At 43.4% G+C, this 11,557-nt stretch overlaps 1 protein-coding gene across 1 annotated transcript; it reads right to left on the minus strand.

Annotated features, from left to right (window-relative positions):
• On the minus strand, positions 2,684-5,200 carry LOC105177421. The gene is made up of 2 exons (XM_011100574.1): positions 3,236-5,200; positions 2,684-2,782 (listed from the first exon to the last, which is right to left on the minus strand). Exons 1-2 carry the CDS (start codon positions 5,198-5,200, stop codon positions 2,684-2,686), a joined length of 2,064 nt encoding a protein of 687 aa, XP_011098876.1.

Genomic DNA, 11,557 nt, shown 5'->3' on the forward strand with positions numbered 1-11,557 from the left:
CGACCTCACCTTTCCTTACCTTGTGGATAGTCAAGGAACGTCCGTTGACTAAATCCCTAATCAGTAAACAACCTTGGGAACGTCCTCAAGATTTAATTTACCGACAGCATTAAGAACTAGAAAGGCCCAATTCTAACCAATAAATTCCTACGAGGATTTATTTAAGTTAGATTGTGCATTCCCCACCTTGGGGACGTCCTCAAGATTTAATTTACCGACAGCATTAAGAACTAGAAAGGCCCAATTCTAACCAATAAATTCCTACGAGGATTTATTTAAGTTAGATTGTGCATTCCCCACAACATAATCGAAAACTTCTACATAATCAATTATGTTGTGTTACCACTAGTTATCGAACTAAACAAACAATTACGGATTTGAAAGTTCAATTGGCTAGGCAAATATTCTTGACAATAAATCAGATTATTTGTAATAAAAGCACAGAGAACAACACAAATACCAATATGAATAAAAGTAGAAAGCATAAATTAGATCTCACAACCCGTTGGATTTAAGCGTTCACCAAGTCTTCGACCGGAATGAGAGATTTAGCTAGACATGCTCATGGACGAACGCATGAAAAGCAAAATAATATAAAAGCGTAGAGAAATAAAAGAGTTCAAAAGTTGTCTTTTAAAGTGAATTACATCACCTATTTATAATAGCTAGATACCTAGTTCTACTAGGATTAGAAGTAGATTCCTAGTTGAACTAAAAGACTTATAGAGATAAAATCCTAATCCTAGTTAAACTCTTCCTTCATCAGAGGTAGTCCAAGCAGTTCCAAACTTTTGCCAGAATTTGAGTTTGAGTCTTGTTTGAATTTTCATTTTGGTGCTTTTCTTCATTTTCCAATTTTTTTGTCCTAATGCTGCAAAATAATATTTAATTAGGAGTATTTGATCACAAAATAGGCTAAAATATTATATGAAATAAGTACAAAATGCGATTCTATCAAATATCCCCCCACTTAACCCTTTGCTCGTCCTCGATGCAAAGAAATAAAAATAGTTGAGTTGAAGAAATTCATTCCAAACTTTATGGATCGCAGACGAAAGTAACAAGCAAGAATCTAGTTAAGTGTTCAAAGAATAGTACATCATATGATAAAAGACAACTCAGCAAGCTTTAAACAAATTTTCACTAGATGATCTTCATGAAAACTAAGCATGGAAAACAAGTGGACTATGCTCTCATATCTCCCAATCTCTCGAGTGTTTTTGGTTGTTGAGTGTTTCGCTCAAATGCTTGTTATGAAAATGCTTCACCATAGGCTTGATTATACACCAAAATCTCCACCACTTATAAATATGCACACACTTGAATCAAGAGATCTTATATTTTGGTTGTAATGGGGCTTTGGTTTGGGGGTGGGAAGAATAAGGAAAAATGAGGTGAAAATCCAAGGAACTAAATTAGAGCACCAAGTAATAGATGTAGGAATCCAAGCTTTTCAAAATTGATTTATCTCATGCTCTTTCATGTCCCACTTTCCTCGACTTGAACTATGCCTTTCTTTCGAATAGAGAATTTTCTTTTTCTTCTCCTTTTTTTTTCTCTTTTTTTTTTATCTTCTTTTTTTTTTAAAGTATTTTTTTTTCTTTTCTCTCTTTCTTTGTCTATTAAGGCATAGAACAAGATTGTCATGTGACATGTTAGCTCATAAACGTCCTTTACAATAATTGAGATATCCCCCCACTTAATGTCAAAACATATACTTAGAATATTTGTTCTTTCTTTGACGCTCTACTAGTCCTTGGAAGGGCCAAACAAGGATAATAAAAAGACGGTAGAGTTTGTTTATACATAGGGTTGCATAACAAGGAATTAAGGCTTATAAGGCTCAAATGGGCTTACTAAGGGGATTTGTATGTAGGTGGTCTTTTTAAGCTAAAGGGGTTTTTATCCTAGCGCCTAATCATTTTCAAGTGTATGCATAAAGATGTGGCATCGATATGGTTCAAAGCAAGTTCTAGGAAGACAAAATCATGAATCATTATCTCTCAAGAAAAGAAAAAATTGTAGATTTTCATGAGTGTATAGGCTCAAAATTCCTCTCTAGGTAGGTTATGTCCACCAATTTTCCACATTCAATTTTCAAATCAAATCAGTCTGTGAATTAACTTGGATTATGTACCCGTTAAATGACTTTGGAGTTTCAGCGAACGCACCTGTACCATTCTTTTGTGATAACAAAGCGGCATTACACATAATGACCAATCCTGTGTTCCACGAGAGAACTAAACACCTTGAGATCGACTGCCACATTGTGAGGAACAGTAGGTGGTGGAACTGCGGGAGCTCGAGAATTGTGAGACCTTGAATGAGAGGGAGAGTCCCTTGTGGATGCTCATACCTTTTGACCTACAAAAATTGATTGTAGTGGTATCACAACATTCACAAGAAGTTAGATAAGAGAGAAGAAAAATAATAATAATAATTGAGAAAAAGAAAATGACATGGGTTGCCTCCCAAGAAGTGCCTTTCTTTAGCGTCTTTGGCTAGACGTTGTTGTGCCTCAACTCAACAAGCATCAATCAAAACAATTAATCCACCAAGACTCATTTTCTATCAAAGCAATCAAAACACCCTCCCCCCACTTAATTCCACATTGTCCTCAATGTGGTAAGCATGTATATCTAGGACAATAAAATAAGGGAAAGGGAGAAAAAAAGAGCGTCCCTTAGTGATTCGGGGGTAGGTGGTGGAACTGCAGGAGCTCGAGAATTGTGAGACCTTGAATGAGAGGGAGAGTCCCTTGTGGATGCTCATACCTTTTGACCTACAAAAATTGATTGTAGTGGTATCATTCACAAGAACATTCACAAGAAGAGAGAAATAAACAATTGAGAAAAATAAAAGGACATGGGTTGCCTCCCAAGAAGTGCCTTTCTTTAGCGTCTTTGGCTAGACGTTGTTGTGCCTCAATTCAAATGAGTTGGACACTCTAAATCCACTTCTTCTATGTAATGCACCCTGTGATGGTGTGGATTTAGGAGAACTTGGCGGTCCATGGATGACTTCTTCCTTGAACTTATTTTGTCATGAAAGACTTTGTTCTTGTAAGTTCTTGGACTCGAGGTGGGGCTTTTGGTAATTGTTGTCTTAAATGCTCCTCCACCATCGAACACAGCATTTTTTTTTGCACCAAAGGATCAATAAAATCAACAACAAAAAAAATAGAATGCGCATCATTAGAATATTCCATGGCACCACCAATTCTAAAACTCATAACCTCATTATCAAATTCCATAGAGAGAATTCCAACATCAACATCAATTTTAGTTTTTGAGGTTTTAAGGAATGGTCTTCCTAGTAAGATGGATGTAGAGTTGGGAGAAATATCCCCCTTCATATCAAGCACATAAAAGTCAGCAGTAAAAACCAATTCATTAACTTGCACAAGAACATCCTCAAGAACTCCTTTGGGGTAAACTACGGAATGATCGGCGAGTTGAAGAACGACCCCCGTTTTTTTCAATGGGCCAACATTCAAAGATTCATAAATGGTAAGAGGCATAATATTGATTGAAGCACCCAAATCACACATTGGTTTTTCTATTCCAATCTTTCCAATTTTACAAGGAATAGAAAACGTACCTGGATCATTGCATTTAGGAGGTAGTTTTCTTTGAAAAATGGCAGATACATTTTCTCCAATACTTACCCTTTCATTATCTCTCAATTTAGATTTGTTGGCGCACAACTCCTTGAGAAACTTTGCATAGCGAGGTATTTGTTTAATTGCATCGAGCAAAGGAATATTTACCTCAACGTTGAGTAATGTTTCAAGAATATCCTTCTCCTCTTCCTCCTCTTTGGACTTGGCAAATCTTTCCGGGAAGGGAGGTTTGGGTATGAACACCTTGGGACTTTCCTCGCTGACTTGGTTGGATTTTTCAATTTCTTTTGGAGGAATTTCCAATACATCCTCTGTTTTGCCCTGCTGTGCGTGCCCACGCCTAGTGCTATTTTCGAGTTGTAGCTCTTTTTCGCTGCACAAGGTAATAGCACTAACATTTTGTTTAGGATTAATAATAGTTTGGGAGGGAAACTTACCTTGAGACTCCAAACGGCTAACGGAGGAGGCCAGTTGGCTCATTTGGGATTCCAAATTTTGTATGCTCAAGCGAGTTTCTTGTTGGAATTGTTGGGTGCTCAAGGCGAGTGTCTTCACGATATCCTCCAAGGGCGTACCATTATTGGGATTGGTTTGAGGTGGTGGTGGTTGTTGGTGTGGACCCCTTTGAAAGTTGTGAGGTTGATTGCCATAATTTGATGGGTGTTTACTCCATTCGGGGTTATATGTATTGAAAAATGGATCATATCTCCTTTGTTGTTGCTCAAAAAATCCACCGATGGCGCCAGCATGTTCGGTTGAATCTTCGTGAAGTGTAGGACAAGCGTCGGTGTAATGTCCCGAAGATGTACATATCCCACAAGTCTTGACTTGTTGAATGCTTCCCCCTATAAATTTTTCAACAAGAGAAGTAAGTTTATCTAAACGTTCATCAAGAGAAGTACTTACCTCGTTTACCCTTTGTGGGGGGTTGTCGTTTCTATTACCGAATTGTTGATTATTAGCCGCCATGGTTGTGATTAGTTTGCGTGCTTCGGTAGGAGTTTTGTCATACAAAGCACCTCCACTAGCTGCATCCACCAAGCTTCTATTTGCCTCAGACAATCCTTCATAAAAATATTGAATTAGAAGATGGTCGGGAATTTGGTGATGAGGGCAACTCTCCACCAATTGTCTGAATCTTCCCCAATACTCATAGAAACTTTCACCGGAAAATTGACGTATTCCACTTATTTCCTTCCGAATGTTTGTAGTCCTTGAAGCGGGGAAGTAGTTCTCAAGAAATAGTTTCTTGAGCTCGTTCCAATTAACAATAGATCCCGAAGGTAAGGAGTAGAGCCAATCTTTTGCTTTATCGCCCAATAGAATGGAAAAAGCTCTTAGCTTGACTTGTTCTTCGGTGACTCCTTGAGGTCTCATGCCGGAACACACCACATGAAATTCCTTGAGGTGTTTGTGTGGGTCTTCACCTGCAAGGCCACGAAAAATGGGAAGTAAGTGGATGAGACCGGATTTAAGTTCAAAATCAACATCTAAATTAGGATATTCAATGCAGAGTGGTTGTTGATTTAAGTCAAGCGAAGTCATCTCTTTGATCGTTCGTTCGGGATTATGGGTCATGACTTCGTCTTGTTAGACGTGGACACATCTAACTCAGAATTTGTTGGTGGTTTGGAAGAAGTAGAAGCCTCTTCCTTATGTCGCTTGGTTTCTTTTCGAAGTCTACGAGCGGTTTTCTCGATCTCTGGATCAAATTCAAGTTCACCTGTACGAGAAGAACGTGACATAAAACCAAGTAACAAGAAAAAGAAATTAGTTTAAAGACACCAACCCCCGGCAACGGCGCCAAAATTTGATGGGTGTCGAATCCACCAAAAATAATTCCTACGAACACTTTTGTAGCGAATCCACCAAAAATAATTCCTACGAACACTTTTGTAGATGTGTGAGTAGGGTTGAATCCACAGAGATTGATTTTAAATTAATTCTTTCAAAAATGAAAATAATTAGGGAGAGTTTTGATTGTGAAAAAGAGTAAAACTAAAAAGCTAATAAAATTAGAAGAGATAAATATAAGAGAAGAGTATTCCAGTCAAAGACAGGATCACGCTTAATTCCACGGTTGATCATAGATGCAAAGATAACAATTATTTATGATAGATAAATTGGTTATGGCAATTGGTACGACCTAACGACCTCACCTTTCCTTACCTTGTGGATAGCCAAGGAACGTCCGTTGACTAAATCCCTAATCAGTAAACAACCTTGGGGACGTCCTCAAGATTTAATTTACCGACAGCATTAAGAACTAGAAAGGCCCAATTCTAACCAATAAATTCCTACGAGGATTTATTTAAGTTAGATTGTGCATTCCCCACAACATAATCGAAAACTTCTACATAATCAATTATGTTGTGTTACCACTAGTTATCGAACTAAACAAACAATTACGGATTTGAAAGTTCAATTGGCTAGGCAAATATTCTTGACAATAAATCAGATTATTTGTAATAAAAGCACAGAGAACAACACAAATACCAATATGAATAAAAGTAGAAAGCATAAATTAGATCTCTCCAGCGTCCCTCCATATCGAAGAGTCCCTAGGTGATTCTCCTTTCGGTTCTATTGAAGTGGTTGCTGTTATGCTTGCTCGTACTCACTTCTCTTTTTGCAGATAGTATAATCATGAGCTCGCGCACGGCTTTGCGGAGGACCGCATCTCCAGATAGTATAATCATGAGCTCGCGCACGGCTTTGCGGAGGACCGCATCTCAGAATAAGGCGAGGAAGGGGAGGGGAGGTCGCAGGTCCTTCGGACGCAATGAAGAAAAGAAAAGGGGTCGCAGGCTCATTGGATCCTAACCTGCCTGCCCCAGTTCCCTCGAAAGCTCTGGCGGCGGCGTTCCCGGCTGTCCAGCAACCCATTTCGATCGACAGCGAGGAGACGCCTTCCGCCTATGGTGGTTACCTCGGCTACAACTCCTCTGAATTAGAACTGAACCTGGATGAGGCTAGTGGTGACCAGGGGGTTGACCAGGCGAACCAAGGTCCTCCTTCCGAAGAACGATCTAAGAAGAGGAAACGGTCCTCACCGAAGAAGGGTCACGGTCTTAAATCCGAGCTAGGACCCGCTGATAAAGGCAAGGGCAAGGAGCCTGCAGAGCCTTCTCACCCCCCTCCTCCCAAATCGCAAGGCCCGCGCGTGCTGAGCAGGATGGCTAAGGAAGCCACAGACAAGACTAGAGTAGAAGAAGATCGGGATAAGTTTTTGCGAGTGGCGCAGCTCGCCTCATGCTGGGAAGAGAGCCGGGCGTCTCTTCGAGATAACGTGCCGCCCCCCGAATGGGATGATATGTCGAGCTCGTCCCTATATGGCGAGGCAGGAAACGACACTTTTGTTGTATATAACTCCTTCGTTTCTGTTCGCGATCAAGGGGCGCTGGTGACGAACAGCCCCATTCGGCTCGAGGAGTTCGCGGCTCACTCTTTAGTCCAGGTACATCTATCGGCTGGTCGATCTTGGTTTTCTGCCCGTTCGATCTTCTTATTCGCTATCTTTGACCTTGCAGGTCATGACATTCCTCCGGAGCCTGAGTCTTAAGTGCACCCATTACTGAAGGAGTTTTATCCAATCTGATCAAAAGGTGCAGAATCTTAAGGCTCAATTGGCAGAGCGAGACGAGGAAGAGCGCAAACAGGAGGATAATCTGCTGGCTTTGGGTGACGAGGTCCAAAAGCTGCGAGTCGAGCTCGATGCCTCCAAGAAGGAGAGAGAGATCCTCCGCTCTGAACATGAAGTAGCTCTATCGGAGGCCAAGAAAGAGGCATTCGAGGCCGGGCGTGAGGTTGGCCTCGAGGAGGGCCACAAGCATGGGGTGGAAGAAGGCCAAGCCGATCGCATTCCGATCGAAGAACATCAGCGCGTCTTGGCCGGCTCTAGATGTCCGCGGTTCATGATTTTTTGAAGACCGACACCTTCACAACCGCTCTCGAGATCAAGTCTGCGGACTCGTTCGCCAAAGGCTATGAGACCTGTTTGTCTCAGGTCGAAAAGCTTAGCGGATTTCACGAGTCTTTTGACCGCAGCAAATTGGACATATCGCTTGATGGCGACCTCCAGCCCTTGCCCTCGGATCCTGAGCTGAAAGATGACGAGTTTATGGTCCTGAGAGACGAGCTAGAGGCGGAAGCTGATGCCTGATCAATCCTGATCTTCTATTTTTGTAATAGGATTTGAGCTGACTAATCACAATGTAAATCCTAGGGATTCTTCTTATAAATATCATTTTTTGTAAACAGGACATCGGGGTGAGGATTTTTGATGACCCCTGTACATGACATTCTGTTAATGGAAAACTTTTGGCAGCTCGCGTATTTTGCTTCTTTATTTGCCAATTGCATGTCTCTTTGATCGCATGAAACTTGTCTCCTTTCGATCGTTCTTCCAGTTGGCTTATGCAACACATCTTCTTCAGATCACTTTTCGCTTGAGTGCGTCTTTTTCAAATCGCACTTTGGATGCGTCTTTTTCAGTTCGCGTTTTGCTTGAGTGCGTCTTTTTCAGATTGCATGTTGGACGCGTCTTTTTCAGTTCGCGTTTTGCCTGAGTGCGTCTTTTTCAGATCGCATGTTGGACGCGTCTTTTTCAGTTCGCGCTTTGCTTGAGTGCGTCTTTTTCAGATCGCACGTTGGACGCATCTTTTTCAGTTCGCGCTTTGCTTGAGTGCGTCTTTTTCAGATCGCACGTTGGACGCGTCTTTTTCAGTTCGCGTTTTGCACTTGGAAGATTCGAGTAACGAATGACAATAAAGACAGGAAGATGTACACACGAGGATAGGCACGAAAATAAATGCAGTTCTATAAATCACGTCAAATGAATTACATTGGGTACAAATGTTTAATAATAACAATGTTCGACATGGGCACAATCTTCCTGACCTCAAAATATACAATTGGTAATCTGCTAGAAGTCTTCGCGTACGATTTCTCTGCTGACGGGTCCTTCGTTGTTCGATCTGTTCGTTGATGGCCTTTCGCAGGCTCCTTGTTTGATCTCCTTCATTGAGGGCCTTTCTCAGGCTCCTTGTTCGATCAGCTGGTTGATGGCCTTTCACAGGCTCCTTGCTCGATCTGTTAGTTGATGGCCTTTCACAGGCTCCTTGTTCGATCATCTGGTTGATGGCCTTTCGCAGGCTCCTTGTTCGATCAGCTGGTTGATGGCCTTTCAGAGGCTCCATACTCGATCTGTTAGTTGATGGCCTTTCACAGGCTCCTTGTTCGATCATCTGGTTGATGGCCTTTCACAGACTCCTTGTTCGATCAGCTGGTTGATGGCCTTTCACAGGCTCCTTGCTCGATCCCTTGCTCGATTCCCCAGTTGATGGCCTTTCACAGGCTCCTCGTTTTAAGCATAGAACTTCTTCAAGTTTTGTATGTTCCAAGGACGCGGTAGTTCTCGACCTTGCATGTCTTGCAGTCTATACGTGCCCTTCTTTCTAATCTCGATCACTTTGTAAGGGCCCTCCCAGGGCGGTTCCAGCTTTCCCACGTGTTTTGAGGCCTCTGCCTTCTTCAACACGAGATCTCCTACCTGCAATTGGCGTGGTCGAACCCTGCGATTGTAGCTCTTCATCATTAAACCCTTGTGGTGTAAAATTCGAGCGTATGCGGCCTCCCTCTTCTCTTCAATGACGGTGAGGTTGAAACTTCGCTCGGTTCGATTCATCTCGGGTTCATACTGCATGACTCTTTGCGATTCCTCCCCGATTTCAGCCGGAATGATGGCCTCGGTCCCGTATACTAGGCAGAAAGGGGTCTCGCCCGTAGCGGTTCGTGGTGTTGTGCGATAAGCCCACAAGACCCCAGGCAGCTCGTCAACCCACGATCCCTTGCTCTCGAGGTGCGTCTTCAAGTGTTGCAAGATCGTCCGGTTCGTCACCTCGGTCTGTCCGTTCGCCTGAGGGTTCGCGACTGCCGTGAAGTGCTGTGCGATCTTCAGCTCCTTGCACCATTCCGTGATCTTCCTGCCCTGGAACTGCGTGCCATTATCAGATATCAGTACCCGAGGTATACCAAATCTGCATATGATGTTCTTCCAGATGAAGTTGATGACTTTCTTCTTGGATATTTTGGCTACTGCCTCCGCTTCGACCCACTTGGAAAAATATTCAACCGCCACAATGATGAATTTCTTCTGTGCCTGCGCGGGAGGAAAGGGTCCCACGATGTCGATTCCCCACTGATCGAACGGACACGCTATCTTGATCAGTTCCATCGGGGTCGCGGGCTGATGTATTAAGGAAGCATACTTCTGGCAGCTTTCACATTTTCTCACCAAGTTCTTGGAATCTTCGACTAGGGTGGGCCAGAAATACCCCTGTCGCATCACTTTCTGAGCTGGCGATCTCGTCCCTGAATGATTGCCGCAGCTTCCTTCGTGTATTTCACGCATCACGGACAAGGCTCTCTTTTCATCCAAGCATTTCAAGAGAGGGTCGTCCACTGTGCGTTTGTAGAGCTGGCCCTCTAACAACGTGAATTGAGCAGCTCGAAATTTGACTCTTTTCGCTGCCACCGGATCGCTTGGCAAGGTACCGTCCTCGAGGTACCTTACGATTTCGTTCATCCAAGACCCTGCCTTTGAGACGACCTGGACTTCTGTTCTACTCGCAACGGCCGACTGCTCGCGTACTAAGGATGTGATTTTGCGATCTCGGATTCCATCCATTGCCGCTCCAAACTTTGACAGAGCATCTGCTTTGTCGTTCTCTACTCTGGGGACCTGCAAAATGGAGCATCTACTGAACTTCCCCATCAATTGCTGCACGATCTCTTTATATTGGGTCATTGTTCTCTCTCTCGTCTCGTATGTTCCTTCGATTTGCATAGCGATCAACTGTGAGTCGGTAAAAATTTCCAGGTCTCGAGCACCTGCTTCATGTGCGAGCTCCAGTCCCAATACTAATGCCTCATATTCCGCCTCATTGTTTGTCACCGAGAATGAGAGGCGCGCGGCAACTTCGATCTCGATTCCCTCTGGTCCTTGGATCAATATGCCTGCTCCTCCATTATTCGCGTTAGAGGACCCATCGACATGCAGCATCCATTTCGAATAAGGCTGTTCGACCGTTCCGGGCTCTTTCGGATCGCTGATTAATTCTGTCATGAAATCCGCTAGCACCTGCGCTTTCTGGGCTGTTCTGGGCTGATACTCAATATCGTACTGCCCCAAAACTACTGCCCACTTAATCAATCTTCCGGAAGCTTCGGGTCGCGATATCACGTGTTTGAGGGGGTGGTTCGTCAGCACCACCACTTTGTGCGATTGGAAATATGGTCGCAGTTTTCGAGCTGTTACAACTAAGGCGAGGGCGAGTTTTTCCATCTCTGAATATCGTGATTCGGCCCCCTGGAGCATTTTACTGACATAGTAGATTGGATTTTGATTGTTAGCTTCTTCCCTTACCAACACCGAGCTGACCGCGATTTCGGACACCCCTAGGTACAAAAACAATATCTCCCCTTCCTTCGGGTTCGCGAGCAGTGGAGTCTTTGTGAGATATTCCTTCAACTCCTGTAAAGCCTGATCGCACTCCAGGGTCCATGTGAAGTTCTTAGGTTTCCTTAAGACTTTAAAGAACGGCAAGCTCCTGTCTGCCGATCGAGATATAAATCTGCTTAAGGATGCGATCTTTCCTGTAAGCTTCTGCACCTCTTTGATCGAATTGGGCGACCTCAGACCCATTATGGCTTGAATCTTTTCGGGGTTCGCTTCTATTCCTCGTTCACTGATCATGTACCCCAGAAACTTTCCCCCGGTCACTCCAAAGTACACTTGTCCGGATTGAGTTTCATTCCGTGCGACCTCATTATGCTGAACGCCTGAGAGAGATCTTCCAAGTGATCCTGCGACCTCCTGCTCTTCACTAGCATATCATCCACGTATACTTCCATGGTCTTTCCCAAGAGATCTCC

Source organism: Sesamum indicum, linkage group LG2, assembly GCF_000512975.1.
Source record: "Sesamum indicum cultivar Zhongzhi No. 13 linkage group LG2, S_indicum_v1.0, whole genome shotgun sequence".
Taxonomy (NCBI): domain Eukaryota; kingdom Viridiplantae; phylum Streptophyta; class Magnoliopsida; order Lamiales; family Pedaliaceae; genus Sesamum; species Sesamum indicum.

Coding starts and splice junctions, on each gene's coding strand:
- LOC105177421 (XM_011100574.1), bottom strand. CDS start 5,200: ATGACCCATAATCCCGAACGAACGATCAAAGAGATGACTTCGCTTGAC. Junction 2,783..3,235: donor CTATGGAATTTGATAATGAG/GTTATGAGTTTT, acceptor CAATTTTTGTAG/GTCAAAAGGTATGAGCATCC.